This window comes from Nannospalax galili, unplaced genomic scaffold (assembly GCF_000622305.1).
Source record: "Nannospalax galili isolate Female #2095 unplaced genomic scaffold, S.galili_v1.0 scaffold107, whole genome shotgun sequence".
Lineage (NCBI taxonomy): Eukaryota > Metazoa > Chordata > Mammalia > Rodentia > Spalacidae > Nannospalax > Nannospalax galili.
The window spans coordinates 55509-71547 of NW_008358490.1; the positions used below are offsets into that span (position 1 = coordinate 55509).

Sequence of the window (16039 nt, forward strand, 5' to 3'; positions counted from 1 at the left end):
TCCACAATATTTTTTTTTTTCTTATCTAAAGAGGGCCAACATGGTCCACTTCCAGCCAAATGAGCTGTGCATAAAAAAAAACAAAAAAAAATTTGAGGTGGGTCTCCTGTAGGCCAGGCTAGCCTCAAACTAGCTGTGTAGCCAGGACTGGCCTTGAATTCCTAATCTTTCCACCTCTACCTCCTGAGGGGTGAGATTACAGATGTATCCCACACATGCGGTTTTATGCAATGTGGGTTGTTCTGTGTGTTTGCATGTGTGTGTGTGTGTGCCTGTGTGTGTCTGTGTGAAACCTGTGAGTTTCTGAGATGGCTCAGCAGCTACTCTTCCAGAGGACCAGGTTCAGTTCCCAGCATCCACCTAGGGGTTAACAACCATCTGTAACTCCAGTTCCAGGGGGTTCTGACGCCCTCTTCTGGCCTCCACAGACACTGCAAGACAGTGGTGCACTTACATGCAAGCAAAACACTCATGCATATAGAAATTAATTAATTAAATTTGTTAAAAAATGTAATTTGAAAGCCGGGCAAGGTGGTACACGCCTGTAATCCCACACTCAAGAGGCAGAGGCAGGCAGATCTGAGTTCAAGGCCAGCCTGGTCTACATAATGAGTTCCAGGCCAAGACCAGCTGGGGCTACAAGGAGACCCTGACTCAAAAAGACAAAAAGAAATTAATTTGAAAGCTGGATGGGTTTTAACCCATTTGGCCAAGGCCAGAATGATGAAAATGGTATGTGCCTTAAGAGGGAGGAGGGCTCTGCATTTCTAACAAAGCACACTCTGTTCTCCAAATACACAATAGAAAAACACCTCAGATTTCGTAGTCCACCCTCAGTGGCATATTTAGGGCAACCACCACTCTCCCCATCATGTCTGCTCATGATTTCAATTATTTGTGTACTACATAACAATGAGGTATTATAATACCCCTCTCCTTTATAAGGATCGGAACACAGGCATTCTGAGAGGGATAAGCAGTATTATTCCAGGTTGCACGTGAATGAAGTGTGGGATCTGGACTCCAAAGTGGGTGTAGGCCATGCATCTGTGCTCCCCCATTGCTGTGCTCCCTCCGTTCCAAGCCACCTGTTCTGGGGCGTGTTTCTTCTTCCCACTGGGAGCATCTTCTCCATCTGAACAGCCAGTCTTCAGTGTCTAGCGCATTGTAGGTTCCTTGGAAAGTATGTGTTGCCTTAGAACCTGTGCTTCTCAGTCACTGACCTAAAGGAACATTATCTCTTTTCAGCAACCATGAAGCTGAAGGAAACAAAATCAAGGCCAAAGCCAGCAAGCCACAGAAAATTTCAGACAAAGGGCATCAGAGTTGTGGGAAAATGGAAGCAGGTGAAGATCGACCCAAATATATTTGCAGATGGGCAGATGGATGACTTAGTGTGCTTTGAGGAACTGACAGACTACCGGTTAGTCTCCCCAGCTGAGAATCCTTCTAGTCTCTCCTCAAAGGAGAAGCCCAAGAAGAGAAAGGCTCCAGCTGTTTCAGAAGAGGAGGAGGAAGGAGAGTCTAGCCCTCCAAAGAAGATCAAGTTGAAGAAACGTAAAGATGCAGTGCTGGTTGCTGAAGGAAGTACTGGCCAGAATGAATTTGAAGTCAAAGATTCTGAGCCAGAGACTCAGGGAGATGCTGTCATTCATTCTGATCAAAAGATAGGAGAAATGGTACCAGAAAGCCTCATGCAGACTGTTCCAAAAAAGAAGAAAAACAAAGGGAAAAAAAGATTAGACCCTTCCCAGAGCACTGCTCCTAAGGTGCCCAAAAAAGCCAAGACGTGGATGCCTGAAGTACAAGACCAGAAGGCAGACGTGTCAGCCTGGAAGGACCTGTTCGTGCCCAAGGCCGTTCTCCGAGCACTCAGCTTTCTAGGCTTCTCTGCACCCACCCCAATCCAAGCTCTGACCCTGGCTCCTGCCATCCGTGACAAACTGGACATCCTTGGAGCTGCCGAGACAGGTAAGTGCTGTGCTGTCCAGATCGCGAGAACTTCTAGAGTCCTGTAGCTGCTCACGGGCTGGAGAACTGGGAGAGGGGACTGCTGAACACGACCGCAAAAGCTGTAGTGAATGGAGATGTGGTGGAGTCATCCAGCTCTGGTTGAAGTCTGCCCCTTCCTGATGTTGGTGCCCTTGCTTTACATCTGGGTCTTGTAGGCCCCATTATAAATTAAGATGGCAGCACTACTTAGCTCTTGCATCGCTGTTCTTTATCAGCTTGAGATCATGCTTGTGGAGTTCGAGTTTACTGAGAGTTTTCAAAAATCAGAAATGGATGTTAGATTTTTTTCAAATGTTTTTCCTGCATTTATTTATGTATGTGAATTTTTGGGTGGGGGGCAGGGTCTCACTATGTAGCCCTGACTGACCTGGAACTCTATGTAGACCAGGCTAGTCTCAGTCTCACAAGAGATTCACCTGCCTCTGCCTCCTGAGTGCTGGAATTAAAGGTGTGCAACACTGCGCTGGGCCTGGTATGTGGATTTTTGGTTTTGGGTCACTTCAAAGTCATTGAGACCAATGTTGCTCTAAATTCCAAAACCAGACAAGATTATAAGAAAAGTATAGACCAATATTCCAATAGTATATCCAAACATGACAAAATTTTAATAGCCCAAATACAACAACACATGGTGATCAAGGTCACTTTATCTCAGGAATGTTCAGTTTCATTTCTCACTGTAGAGCTTAGTAACTGAATCATGGCATTTTTTTCTATAAAAAAATTTTTCAGCTTTTTAGTTGAAAAGACTTTGCAGCCTCTCTTTGGCATGTCTGAATGACTTGCTAGGGTCACCCTAGTCATACAGCAGGCCGTTATTAAGTAAGAGAAGGGTTACTTGAACAAAGTGGGGACATAGAGTCTAACTGAGATCACCACCAAGTGACCAACAGGTGAGTAGCATGGACAATGTGAATACACTGGACAGAAGGAAGAGTCATGTCTTGCGTAGATGGAGCCAGACTGTGTGATTTCTTCACTTTACTTGGCATTCCAAGTAAAGAATTGTCTGTTTAACATCTTTGGATCATAGTTGACCACGGATAAGTGAAACTATGCAAAGTAAAATGGCAATTAAAGAGAAACTGCTGCACTTTAAATTCTCAGCTTGTGGCGTCCTATTTCTTTTGACCACCTGGATAATGTGAATCTGGGCTCCACATACATTCAGAGGTCAGTTTGAAAATACTCGTGCATAGACAAAAGTGCTCTACTGAAGTTTTCCAAAGAAAGGAAGATTTCTCTTATTCCTTCCTTTGTTGAAGAAGAAGGTCTTAGCAAAGCATAGATTCCCTCCAATGTGCAGTTCCCACACAGCAATAAAACAAAAACTTGCTGTTCATTTCTTCATGGTTTCACTGTTTGGATGCTTGGTGACCTCAGGTCTTAGTGCCAGCCTGCTGTACTTCTCCTTGTGTTATCCTAAATGCACAGCTGCCATGGTCTGGAAGGAAGAACCAATGTATAGTGGAGCTTTGGGTTGGTTGGGATGGCACTTGGCTATATCAACAACCCTTAGTTCTATACAAAGCAAAGAACTCCCTCTGTTGATTCATACTGTGTTTTGTTTTGCTTCAAAGGAAGTGGGAAAACTCTTGCCTTTGCCATCCCAATGATTCATGCAGTCTTGCAGTGGCATAAGAGGAAGGTATTGCCCATCCCGAGTAAGACTGGAGTGCCACCAGGGGAGACCAGAACTGAAGCTGAAGCTGATCCTGGATTACCACACAAGGGCGGAACTGAGTCTGGAGTGTTGCCTGAGGAGGCCAGAATTGAGAAGGAAGCCCTGCCTAGTCAGGCTGGTGCCTCTGTTTCAGAGCTGGCACTGCCCTTCTGTGATGATGCTGGTGAAGGGCCTTCTTCCTTGATGGAGGCAAAGCTTGCCTCCAAGAGGAATGAGGATGAAGAGAAGTTTGAAGAAGAGCAGACCGAGAAGTTAAAACAGTTGTATGACCAAATCGCTGCCAATAAATTACACCCACGGCGTCCTCTGCTGGGACTGGTTCTGACTCCTACTCGAGAGCTGGCTGTCCAGGTCAAACAACATATTGATGCTGTGGCCAGGTTTACAGGTGAGTTTTAGTTTCACTTAAGCATTTTCTAAGCAAATCCCTAAATACTGGGTAATAAAGATGAAAGCTGTCCTCAGGGGGTGCTTTCTCATCTGCCAGAAAATTAAGTCCTATAGAAGTTGGTTGACATTTTTTCAGTTCTCTCAAGGGAGGCTAAATATCTATAGCCATTCTAGATACATGAGAGTTAGTTTATTGGCTATAATTCCTGAGAACAGAGGATTGCAGCTTTACTTTTTAATCAAAGTTGTTTTTGTTTATTTTTTGTCTTTTTGAGATAGGGCCTCCTTGTAGCCCCAGCTGTCCTGGAATTCGCTATGTAGACCAGGCCGGCCTTGAACTCACAGAGATCCTCCTGCCTCTGCCTCCCAAGTGCTGGGATTAAAGGCGTGCGACACCACGCCTGGCTTAATCAAAGTCTTAACCAATGATAATGGTTCTGCCCTGGTTACATGTTGTCTGAATGCTTTTGTGTTAGTGACAAAATGGAATAAAGTTAGTTGTGACAGCTTATTTGATCTACAAGGCCAGTTATATTGGCAAGTGACTTTTTCAGAAAATAATCTTGCAGGCACTGCTGTAACTAAAAGCTTAATTTTATGTTCCTTTTGGGAACGGCTTGCATAGTGAAGCTTTAAATTTTATATTAAGTAAAGCCATATTTCATGATCCAAGTACCTTATAAGTGCAAGGTACTCTTCAGGATTAGGAAAAGTCCTCAACTAGAGAGAAAGCACTGGGCTCTAGAAAAGCTTCATATTAACTCTAATTGAGGGAAATGGGAAGGACTTCCAAAAGGTGTTTGATAGGTAAAGTAGGTGGTGGATGAATCGGGTTGATCAGGAGAAAGCACCAGGACACAGATATAACTCCAACGGAATAGACTTTATTGGCAAGGGAACACATGGGACAGATTTCCTTCCTGGTAGGGAAAATGTCTGCCCTGGGTTGTGAGCTGGGGTCTTTTATAGGGAGAGGCTTCTGGGGAGTGCAGAAGGCAGGAAGATATATTTTTTAAAGGTTGGGGTGGGGAGCAGGACTGTTAAAACCTGCCCCCTTTAGAGATTAACTCCAACGGAATAGACTTTATTGGCAAGGGAACACATGGGACAGATTTCCTTCCTGGTAGGGAAAATGTCTGCCCTGGGTTGTGAGCTGGGGTCTTTTATAGGGAGAGGCTTCTGGGGAGTGCAGAAGGCAGGAAGATATATTTTTTAAAGGTTGGGGTGGGGAGCAGGACTGTTAAAACCTGCCCCCTTTAGAGATCAAAGGGGAAGCCTGCTGTGTTGGTCAAACTATGGAGAAAATTCTGCTTTTGACTTCAGAGACCAAGGTGCTTTTCTCAGGAGCTTGCGGAACCCTGAGACCCTCTTGGTGAGGGGGCGGGGCTATCCGAACCCTAACAGTGTTAAGCTATGAAATGTTCTCAGCATCATGGTACACCCACTGCTCAAGTTTCAGAGCTGTGGAGGTGACCACAGCCCCTGTGGTCAGAAGGAAGAGAGTAGAGAGAAATGCTGACAGTGTAGACAGGGCCCTGACCACAGACTATTTGGTAAGCCCTCTAGGAGTCAGGCCAGGACAGCTCTTTGAGCATTCCCTCGAGTGCAGAGATCCGGTTGTCATACGCTAATCTAGGGGAACTAGATTATATCAGACTGAATAACAGCGTCCATTATGTTTTCTGTTCTCGAGGAATTAAAACGGCAATTTTGGTTGGTGGAATGTCCACACAGAAACAACAGAGGATGCTGAACCGACACCCCGAGATTGTGATCGCCACTCCTGGTCGGCTCTGGGAGCTAGTTAAAGAAAAACATCCTCATTTGAGAGATCTTCGGCAGCTCAGGTGAGAGGTGGCAGTTCTCTCTTACTCTCTCTGAAGTGAGCCTGAGGTGAGGGAATGGCATGTGCAGTGCCTTTTCCCTGCCAGAGAATACCACAGCCATCCCGGCCGACCCTGGAAAGTTAAGTGTGCATGGGCGAAGTTAACTGGTGCCCTAGTGGTGATGGTAGGTGGGTGCATGTGTGTGACTGGGGTGGGGCCAGGATACACTATAGAGGTTTCTCTCTCTGTGGTTGCACTGACTTGTTGTGGTCATGTCTGGATCCTCAGGTGCCTGGTGGTGGATGAGGCTGACCGGATGGTTGAGAAAGGCCACTTTGCTGAGCTCTCTCAGCTGCTAGAAATACTAAATGACCCCCAGTACAATCCAAAGCGACAGACCCTTGTTTTTTCTGCCACACTGACGCTAGTACACCAAGCTCCTGCTCGAATCCTTCATAAGAAGCACATGAAGAAAATGGACAAAACTGCCAAACTTGACCTTCTCATGCAAAAGATCGGCCTGAAGGGCAAACCAAAAGTCATCGATCTCACAAGGAATGAGGGTACAGTGGAGACACTGACAGAGACCAAGATCCATTGTGAGACAGAGGAGAAAGACTTATATCTGTACTACTTCCTGATGCAGTATCCCGGCCGCAGCCTTGTGTTTGCTAACAGCATCTCCTGCATAAAACGCCTCTCTGGGCTCCTCAAGGTCCTGGATATCATGCCACTGACCCTGCATGCCTGCATGCACCAGAAACAGAGGCTCCGAAACCTGGAGCAGTTTGCCCGTCTGGAAGAGTAAGTCAAGCCTGTCTCCAGAGGCCTGGCCTTGAGCCATGAGCCACTGCATCAAGGGGGCCAGGATGATGGGAGGCAGGACCGTACATTGTGTAGTAGGGGCCTTAGCAGTAGACGTCCTTCTCCCTCCTCTTCCCCTCCCTCCTCCCTCTCTCCCTTCTACTCTCTGTATTTGGCAAGGTCACTAATTTATTATATTTAGTTGCTTTTATTTAATGTTCTGTATTAACTTACAGTAATGAGTCAGATGACGGTGTCTGTTGTTGAATCTTAGACAACAGATAACCTGCTAGAGATTCATTCACTTCCCTAACATCCCTGAGAAGCAGCAGAATGAATTCTGAGTAAGAGTACACAGCCAGGAGCCAGAATCGCTGAGGTCAAACCCTGACTCCTTCACTTTCTACCTGGTCAACTTATTTCACTGCTCTGCCTCGTTTTCTCATACCTGGTTCACTAGCAGACCCTACCTGATGGGGCTGTTATAAAATGAAGTGATTGAGAATTCTTGCATAGAAAGGCTGGGAATGGTCTCTGCGACGTCACGTTTGCTCATTTGCCTGTGCAGCTGCTACCACTTAATCACCGCCGTTCTCATTTTCTGAACGACACAATGAGGTCTGGGAAAGCTTATCAGCTTACTCAAGGTTTTGCTCCATGGAAATGACAGGGCTGGGCTCAGAAGAGCCTGTCATACCCCAGAGCCCATCCACAGCTTCTCGTACTGTTTGTCTAGCTGCCTTTGGACTAACTGATACTCAGGGAGCAGGGTGGCAGATTGTCTGCCTGGGGAACGGCAAGGCAGTCTATTGGACTGGAAGGGGATGAGTGGGAAGATACTAGGAGATAAAGGTCGCCAACCCAGAATATGTGTGGCTTCATTTAATTCACTAACAGAAAATTGCATATTGCTTGAAGCTGGTGAGACCCAGGTTAGTTAGGTTCTTGATGCCACCCCTGAATGGGTTGTGCGTACCATGGGTCTCGGCCTCAGCTCACTAATTTATAAAGGGAGATGATGGTATTATTATTGGTGAGTGGTGAGTGATCAGAAGGTGGTAAGTTTGACTAATAATGGCTGTTGGTTATAATTATGAATGTGTTTTCTGTTTCCATCACAGCTGTGTTCTCTTGGCAACGGATGTGGCAGCTCGGGGTCTAGATATTCCTAAAGTTCAACATGTTATCCATTACCAGGTATGGGTAGTTAGAGGCCTCTTCCTGCAGTGAATGGGGAAGTGTTAGAGCAGAGATTGAGGCAGAGAGGTGTGACATTTCTAAGTCACATTACAGTTATTCCTGAATTAAGAAACAGTCTGACGGACTCTTGGCATTCATCTTAAGGCCAAGCAAGAGTGGACCCAAGCTGCTGAGCACCTGCTCCTTCAGCTGTGTCACGGAACTCTGCTCTTGAGCCAGGCTTCACTCATTCTTTTATCAAAACAGTATCTCCAGTATGAATTGGGAAAGTAGAAGCTAGGACCCACTCTTACCAGAAAATCTTGCCTTTTGGTCCCTGGATCTATAGTATCACACATATAATTACAAACAGACCTCTCCATTTTTATCATTGGGAAAAACAGGCTGCTTCCAGTGCTTTAATATGTAAATCATATGTATGCACCCATACTCTATTCTACACTATCTGAGGGAGTAGGTCATATGCCCAGGTCACAAGAGAAGCAGATGGCTCAATGATCTTGTTTACATTATAAATAGTAACTTTTTTATTTTACAAGGTTAGGTCAAAGTTATTAGTCCAGATTATGTCCATGTTGTAAAAGTCATTACTATAGAGAGGGAGTGGTTGTTCCTCAGGTCCCCTGTAACATGCCCCCTGGTGCCCACCACTACTTTTGGAACATTTATTGAGATTCAGACTCAGAAAACCCTTGTCTGCTACCAAGTAGCCCTTCTCCCAAGCTACTTGATAGCATCGGTTAAAGTCTTAGTTTTTTCCATGAAATGGGTATTAAGTCAAGCATGTATCTTAGCCTATTTTCAGTTAATATAACAATACCTGAGACTGATAATCTATGAAGAGGTTTTGTCTGTTGGTTCTGGAGACTGAAAAGTCCAAGGACATGTCCCAGGCATCTGTTCAGCTTCTGTTGGGAGCCTTAAGATGGAAGGGCAGGAGTTGTAAGTACAGAGACAGACGTGAGGGAGATGAGCTTCATGTGACATCATGGTTGAGCGAGAATGCACCCGTTCATCTTTTCAAGCAACTCCACCTCCATACCCAAACTCCTCCCACTAGGCCCTGCCTCATCTACTTCGCTTGCTGCACTGAAGAATCAAGCTTCAGCCTGAGTTTAGTGAAGACAAAGTACATATTAAATGCTTGTTCTGGTGTAGAGAAGTACAGGAGTGGGGTACTTAGGGCTTCCCTTGGTTTAAGTCCTAGCTGTGTGGCCTTGAACTAATTATTTGGCCCCTCTGTTCCTTGAGCACTCTCATTTTGCTAAATGGCAGTGTAGTGGTTGGGTTCTTTCTAAGGCAGAGTATGAGAGGGACTTGAGAAGCGCTTAGTATGTTAGCGGATGTTGATAATAGTAGCATCCATGTAAGCACTAGTAAGCATCAGTGTGTTGTAGCTGGGAGCATGGGCCGCAGAGCCAACTGCCAGGGTTTGAACACCAGTCAGAGGTCCAGATAGCAGCATCTGTTCCGGTGTTACTTCTGAACTACAAGTAATAATGCCACCTGTCAGAGAACTGAGTAGCTGGTGAAGTACCTGGCCCAGTGTAAGTACTGAATGCGTGGTATCTATTAGGACATGTTTGTTGTTTTTCCCCTTTATTTTGCTTTTAAAAATCTTTGGCAAGCTGGGCTTGGTGGCACACACCTTTAGTCCCAGCACTCAGGAGGTGGAAGCAGGTAGATCTCTGTGAGATCAAGGCCAGCCTGTTCTACATAGCAAGTTCCAGGTCAGTTAGGCCTGTATAGTGAGACCCTGTCTCAAGCTTCTTCCCCCCCCCCCCCAAAAAAAACCCCACTAACAACAAAAAGACTGAGTTCTTGTGGAGATAATGTCTTTCTAACTTAAGGTCTAAAAAGAATATAATTGAGGGGCTGGAGAGATGACTCAGCAGTTAAGAGCATTGTTTACTTTGCAGAGGACCTGGGTTCAGTTCCCAGCATCCACAAGGCAGCTAACAACCGTCTGTCTGTAACTCCAGTTCCAGGGGATCTGATGCCCTCTTCTGGTCTCCATGAGAGCTTCATGCACACAATGCACTTACATACATGCAGACAAAACACGCATGCACATAAAATACAAATAAACAGATATCTTTGGGGGCACTAATTTCAGGTTAGCAAATCTGTTTAGAGAAGGGATCGAGTCAGTTATAGGAGATACCATGACCCAATATAGTCTCAGCTCCTAAGATACATGCCAGCTAGGAGAGGAGGTAAAGGTGAGGTGTGACCACTGCCATAGCTTAAGGCAGGAAGTATGAGAAAGTTATCATATGTAATGTAGTGCATTCTAAAGGATGCTGGGCATTCAGGGATGGAGAGGAATCGTCCATGCAGAGGGAGATAATGAAGGACAAACATGTAGAAATAGTCATGTGTGGGGTCACTCGGCCTGGAACAGAAGAGGGTGGGTGGCATTGGGAGAGGAGGAGGTGAGCAGTTGCTGAGGCCAGCAGGGTATGTTGGGAGCAGGTGGCTGAAGGCCTAGAATGTCAACAGTGAGGAGCTGTATTGTTCTGCAAGGAGAAGAATGGCAGACACATCTCATTTCTAGAACTGTGGTTAACAGTTCATAGTGGTGCCAACAGTGTTGTCTTGGAAAAGATACTGAGCTACTGAGCCCAGTGAAGAAGGCTGCTGTGCTTGATTAGTGGTGGGTGCCACAGGGGTGGTGGGTGCCATGGGGGTGGTAGGTGCCACAGGGGCGGGGAGGCAGCAGTGCTGACACCCATGTCATGCTCTTTTTAAAAAAAAATAATTTTTGATATTTTAAGTGTATTGAGTATGTTGCCTGCATGTGTGTAAGTACACCCATGTCATGCATTGCCCATGGAGATTGGAAGAGGGTATCAGATCCCCGGGAACTGGAGTTACAGTTGTTAGCCACCATGTGGGTACTGGGAACCGATCCCAGGTCCTCTGTAAGAGCAGCAGTGCACTTGGCTGCTGAGCCTTGTCTCCAGCCTCAGGCCATGCTCTTTGTGGGTAACACATCTGCTATAGATTGGACTAGAGGTGGTGTCGCCCTGGTTTAGCATGGGTTAGCATGGTCTCTGGAGCTGGATGCTTCAGTTTGAAACCTGGCTCCCACATTTGGGTGATCTAGGGGAAGTTAGTGACCTCTCTCCATTTTAGTTTCCTGGTCTGTGATATGTGGATAATCACGAAGTATTTTATATGACTGAGAGGAATAAATATGATAGTACACGCAATGTGTATGTAATTGTCTGGCCTAATGCAGCCCCTCAGTAAACGTTAGTTAATGAATGCTGTCATCAGTCACCCACCCATGCAGACTTTGTGAAGAACCTGTGGAGTTTCAAAGCTGAGTCTCAAGTCAGTGTTGCTGGTGGGAGGGGAGGGGGAGTGGGGAGGGCTAGAGGAAAAGCAGATGGCTAGATTGATGATGAAGAGCTGAGTCAGTGTGGAAGGCACAGGAAGGTGCACATTGAATGGACTGTCCACCTAGGAACAGGGTCAGTGTGGTTCAGGAAGAAAGACTAGGTTGTCCAGGTTGCTGGAGAGGTTTCTGCCTGGAAGGGATGTAGCCCTAGGGGGAAGAGTAGTTTTTGGCAATGTCTGTGTGCTGATTCTAGTTCCTGCTTTGGCAGGTACCCCGCACCTCAGAGATTTATATCCATCGAAGTGGTCGAACTGCCCGTGCTACTAGCGAAGGCCTCAGCTTGATGCTCATTGGACCTGAAGATGTAATCAACTTTAAGAAGATTTACAAAACTCTCAAGAAAGATGAGGACATCCCACTGTTTCCGGTTCAGTCCAAGTACATGGATGTCGTCAAGGTAAAAATGAAAGTTAAACTCAGTGTACTGCTCCCTCACAGAGCACCTTCCTCTGTGGAACTGAGGAATGGTCCTGCCGATAGCTTAATGGGGCATTTGTAGAAAAGCTCGGGAGCGCCAGACCCAGGAGAAGGGAGAGAAGGGTACTGACCAAAGAGGTGTGTTTCTCCCTCATCCACTTTGTTATCTGGTCCTGAGGTATGATGGAACCACGGGGGCTGGTAGGCATACGGTTATGAGGTGGCGAGAAGAGCTTTCATCCCACAGCAGAGATGAGGGAGAGAGAGGAGAAGATGATGGAGCTTTGGGAATTGAGGGAGCAAAAAATGAGTCAGTTCAAGGACCAGTGGCCACTCTGTCACGAAAGGAGTGCTAGCTGTGGGGATTTGTGGGAGATGACAGGAGATGGTAGAGGATTCTACTAAGGAGCCTGTGAGCCACCCTCCTTTCCATGGTTCCATAATCTCTCCCATGTAGAGGTAGGGGCGGGTATAATTGACCTCAGCTCATGAGAAGGAGAGTTATGGAAGCTAGATGTGACACCTGCGGAATGAGTTTACTCTGGACCACTTGTAGGTTGGCATTTAGCCTGGGACGGTCTTAAAAGGGGTGTAAAAACTTCCCCCTGGGCTTTTATGAGGAACAAATGGGGTTTCAGTAGGGTTTGAGCTGTATCTCACTGGTCACTGATCTCAAGAACATTTTAAAAACATCTTCAGTGGGACTTCGCTTGCCAGAAGGCCTGAACCCTCCTCTGTCAGTGAGTCTTTCCTGTTACTGTCCCCCAGGAGCGGATCCGTTTGGCTCGGCAGATTGAGAAAGCTGAGTATCGGAACTTCCAGGCTTGTCTGCACAACTCTTGGATTGAGCAGGCGGCGGCTGCCCTCGAGATTGAGCTAGAAGAAGACATGTACAAAGGTAGACCCCTGGGCGGCCTGGCAAGTGAGGCTGCATTCAGCGGTGGTTTTCCCGGCCATGTGTGCCTTGTTGGAACTGTCCTTACTGTTGGTCCTGATGGAAACTGCAAGGTGCCCTGTTCTTGGCTCATGGCTCCTTATTTCAGACCAGCCAGATGCCCCAAGGCCTTTATTCCTTGTCGTGCCTGTCTGGAGCCTTCAGCTGACGCTGTCTCATGGACAGGCCATGACGTCAATGGCTGGGAGCCAGTTCTGTGTTTAATCAGCCCATTCTCTTGACTGACTGTGACTAGCCTCTCTGCTCTACCTCATCTATAAGGCAGAGGCAATAAACTACCTATCTCTTGGGGTTATGAAGGTTGAGGTAAAAAATCTAAACTGGGTACAGTGCCTGGCAAACAGAAAGTACATGGTACTTTTAGGTCAGTTTTTATCGTTACTGCTGCACCTGCTTTCCAAGGCAACAAAGCACGTTTGTGCCTCACTTGAACTTCTCTAGCTTCTTGGCATGAACTGTGTAGGAATTATTAACCTTTTACATGTGGGCTACAGGCTCACAGAGGAGGAATCTGTGTAGAGAAACAGGCACAATCTGAGCCTCCTCTGTATGTGGACCAGAAGTGAAGGAAGGGTTCGAGGGCAAGACTGCACGGCCCTGCTTAGGAGAGCTGACACCCACACCTGGAACTTAGGGCAGCAAAATTCTGGCCTGTGTTCCTTCCTCATCACCAGCAACACAGTTCAGCTGAGGTGTTGGTTTCTCGGTAGAGACTTGCTGAGCAGCATGGAAGGCAGGAGTCACAGCAGCAGCTTACAGGGAGCTTGTCCTTGTGGCTCAGGCCTGGGGCTCATGTAGAGACATGGAGGCTCTGCTTTCCTTCCTGAGGTCAGGCTTGGGTAGGAACTTAGTTGTGCCCATCTCTGTGTAGTCAACAGCATCAGGCTGCAGAGAACTAACTGTTCACTTTTACCAGAGGGGTTTGTGGTTGTCAATCCCTGATGGGCAGCAAATGGCTGTAGTCCAGCAAGAACACAGACCTTCAGTCAGGAGGTGTGGGTTCTGATATCTGATATTCTGTGAGTCATGTGATTCCTCTAAGTCTGAACTGCCTTATCTGTAAATTGAAGCTAGTTCCTGTCTGTTGGTTTGGTAAGGGATAAAGGAAAGTGAGCCTCCCTATCCCTCCTAAACAGAAGTTAGCCATTTGTGGCTCTGGCCTGTCAGGCCACCACTAGCTTGTATCAGCAGTCTAAGGAAGCAAAGTGTGTCTTCGTGTCATGGTAACATGACCGGTCTTGTTTCTGTGTCTCGAGGAGGAAAAGCTGACCAGCAAGAGGAGCGTCGGCGACAAAAGCAGATGAAGGTGCTGAAGAGGGAGCTGCGCCAGCTGCTCGCCCAGCCATTATTCCAAGAGAACCTGAAGACCAAGTACCCCACACAGTCTGGCAGGCTGCCCCTGCCAATGGTGGCCCCGAGGAATGGCGAGTCTGCACTGAGCTGCCTGTCCAAACAGAAAAGGAAGAAGAAGAAGCCAAAAGAACATCAGGAACCGGCACAGCCAAGTACAAGTTCGGGTTAGCTGCCCTTGGTCCCAGAATGGAGGCGGCTCAGTGCCTGCCCTCAGATGTCTGCGAAAACCTCCCCACCCTGCTGCTTCACGCCACCATCCACCTAGGAGAATTTCCCACTCTGCCACCCCATAGCAAGAAAGAACTCCTGCAGACTTGTGTTGTGGAGTAAGAATTCTCCCTAGCTGCTACATCTCTTTTGTCCACTACATGCTGGCTTCTTGTGTGTTCACCTTGACTTCCTGAATTAAAAAGTGGTGGGAACTGGAATATTATTCTGATACTTAAAGCTGGGGGGCCAAGGAGGGTGTTGCAGTTTGCTTTATCATTAACTTAGAAATCCTCTGGGTCAACACAGTGCCAGTTCCTTGATGGAGGGAATAGTGGCGTAGGCTTCTGGCCACGAGTCACTACCGAGGAGGGTGTTGCAGTTTGCTTTATCATTAACTTAGAAAGCAGTTCCTTGATGGAGGGAATAGTGGCGTAGGCTTCTGGCCACGAGTCACTATCACAGCACTGCTGGGTCTTCAGTACGTGTCCCTGCCCCTCCCCACAGCAGCACAATGCCAGCTTCTTGCTGTGGCATACTGTTGCTGGCTGCTCTCTTATCTCAGCCACCCTGGAAGGTGGTCAGAGACAAGCGTGCTGTCCTTGACCCTCCCTCAGCTCACAGCTAAGTCACAAATCTGCTGGGTAAGGAGGGAGAAAGGCCCTCTGGACACGGCTCAAGCTCCTGCCCATGATTCCTTTTATTGCAGCCTTTTTGCAAGATAGGCTTTTCTCTCAGACTGAATTGCCTTTTCATCCATCCTGGAGCACTGCTGTCTGTCCTCTAGGAGGGACAGTGCTCTTGGATGCATACCTCAGTGTCCTGTGTTACCCTCCTTGTAGTACTGGTCACACTGTTCTGGTTGGAACTTGGTGTAAATGCACACTGCAGAATGGGTGAGTCTGGCTACCACAACTTAGGAGGACAGGTTTCTGCACAGCTTAGCCTGGACTTTGAGATGGATGTCCACTGGCACAATTCAGATGCTTGACTTGAGGGGTTCTATGGGTTTGAATAGAGTACACTGGTAGACAGAAATACCCCACGATCTAAGGGACCCAGTCTCCCTCAGCACACAGCAAGGTTGGGAGGACAAGTTAGCTTTGTGGATTCTGGTGTCATTATTGACCAAGTGCCAGGTATTAAGACATCCCCCGCCGCCCTCCCCCAAGGCACCTGAGGTTGAGCCCAGGACCTCACATGCTTGGTAAGCACTCAGTCACTGGGTTATATCCCCTAGCCCTTTGTGACTTCAATTTTTTTTTTTTTTTAATTGTATGACGATGCAGAGTTTGGGTAGAGACCTACACACGCACGGAGATCAGTTGATTCTCTCCTTCCACCTTTGTATGGGTTCCGGGGATCCAGCTCAGGTTAGGCTTGCGTGGCAAGCACTTGTACCACTGAGCCATCTCACTGGTCCTTTTCATTTTGAAAGGGAGTTGTGTATGTGGGCCTTAAACCTGGGATCCTCCTGCCTCAGCATCTTGAGTAGCTAGGATTATAGGTCTGTACCACCAGTCCCATCTGTTAGTTTTATTGATTTAAATTCTCACTTGGTCATCCTTGAGGTTAAGATGTATCCTAATGTCCTTCTTTTGTAGCTGAGGAGGCAAACACTGAGTGGTTAAGATTCTAGTCAGTGTTACCCAGCAGCCACGTGTGGTATCTCAGGAGGACATCTTCCTTCTGGATAAGCTCTGTTCTGGTCTCCTGGAAGTACCCTTTCCCCAACCCCACTGTCTATAGCTGACCTGGACGAGAGAGTAAAAAACCAGAAGAAA

At 47.1% G+C, this 16039-nt stretch overlaps 1 protein-coding gene across 1 annotated transcript in view; it reads left to right on the top strand.

The window, feature by feature from the left end:
- Positions 1-14476, top strand: part of Ddx24 (DEAD-box helicase 24) — a 15550-nt gene extending 1074 nt beyond the window's left edge. The window contains exons 2-9 of the mRNA XM_008821686.2: positions 1249-1971; positions 3594-4085; positions 5781-5934; positions 6202-6717; positions 7839-7914; positions 11532-11720; positions 12509-12638; positions 13952-14476. Coding sequence (XP_008819908.1) covers positions 1254-1971; positions 3594-4085; positions 5781-5934; positions 6202-6717; positions 7839-7914; positions 11532-11720; positions 12509-12638; positions 13952-14217 — 2541 coding nt within the window. The 5' untranslated portion in view covers positions 1249-1253 and the 3' untranslated portion in view covers positions 14218-14476. The remainder of the gene's footprint in view (positions 1-1248; positions 1972-3593; positions 4086-5780; positions 5935-6201; positions 6718-7838; positions 7915-11531; positions 11721-12508; positions 12639-13951) is intronic.
- The last annotated feature ends 1563 nt before the right edge of the window (positions 14477-16039 follow it).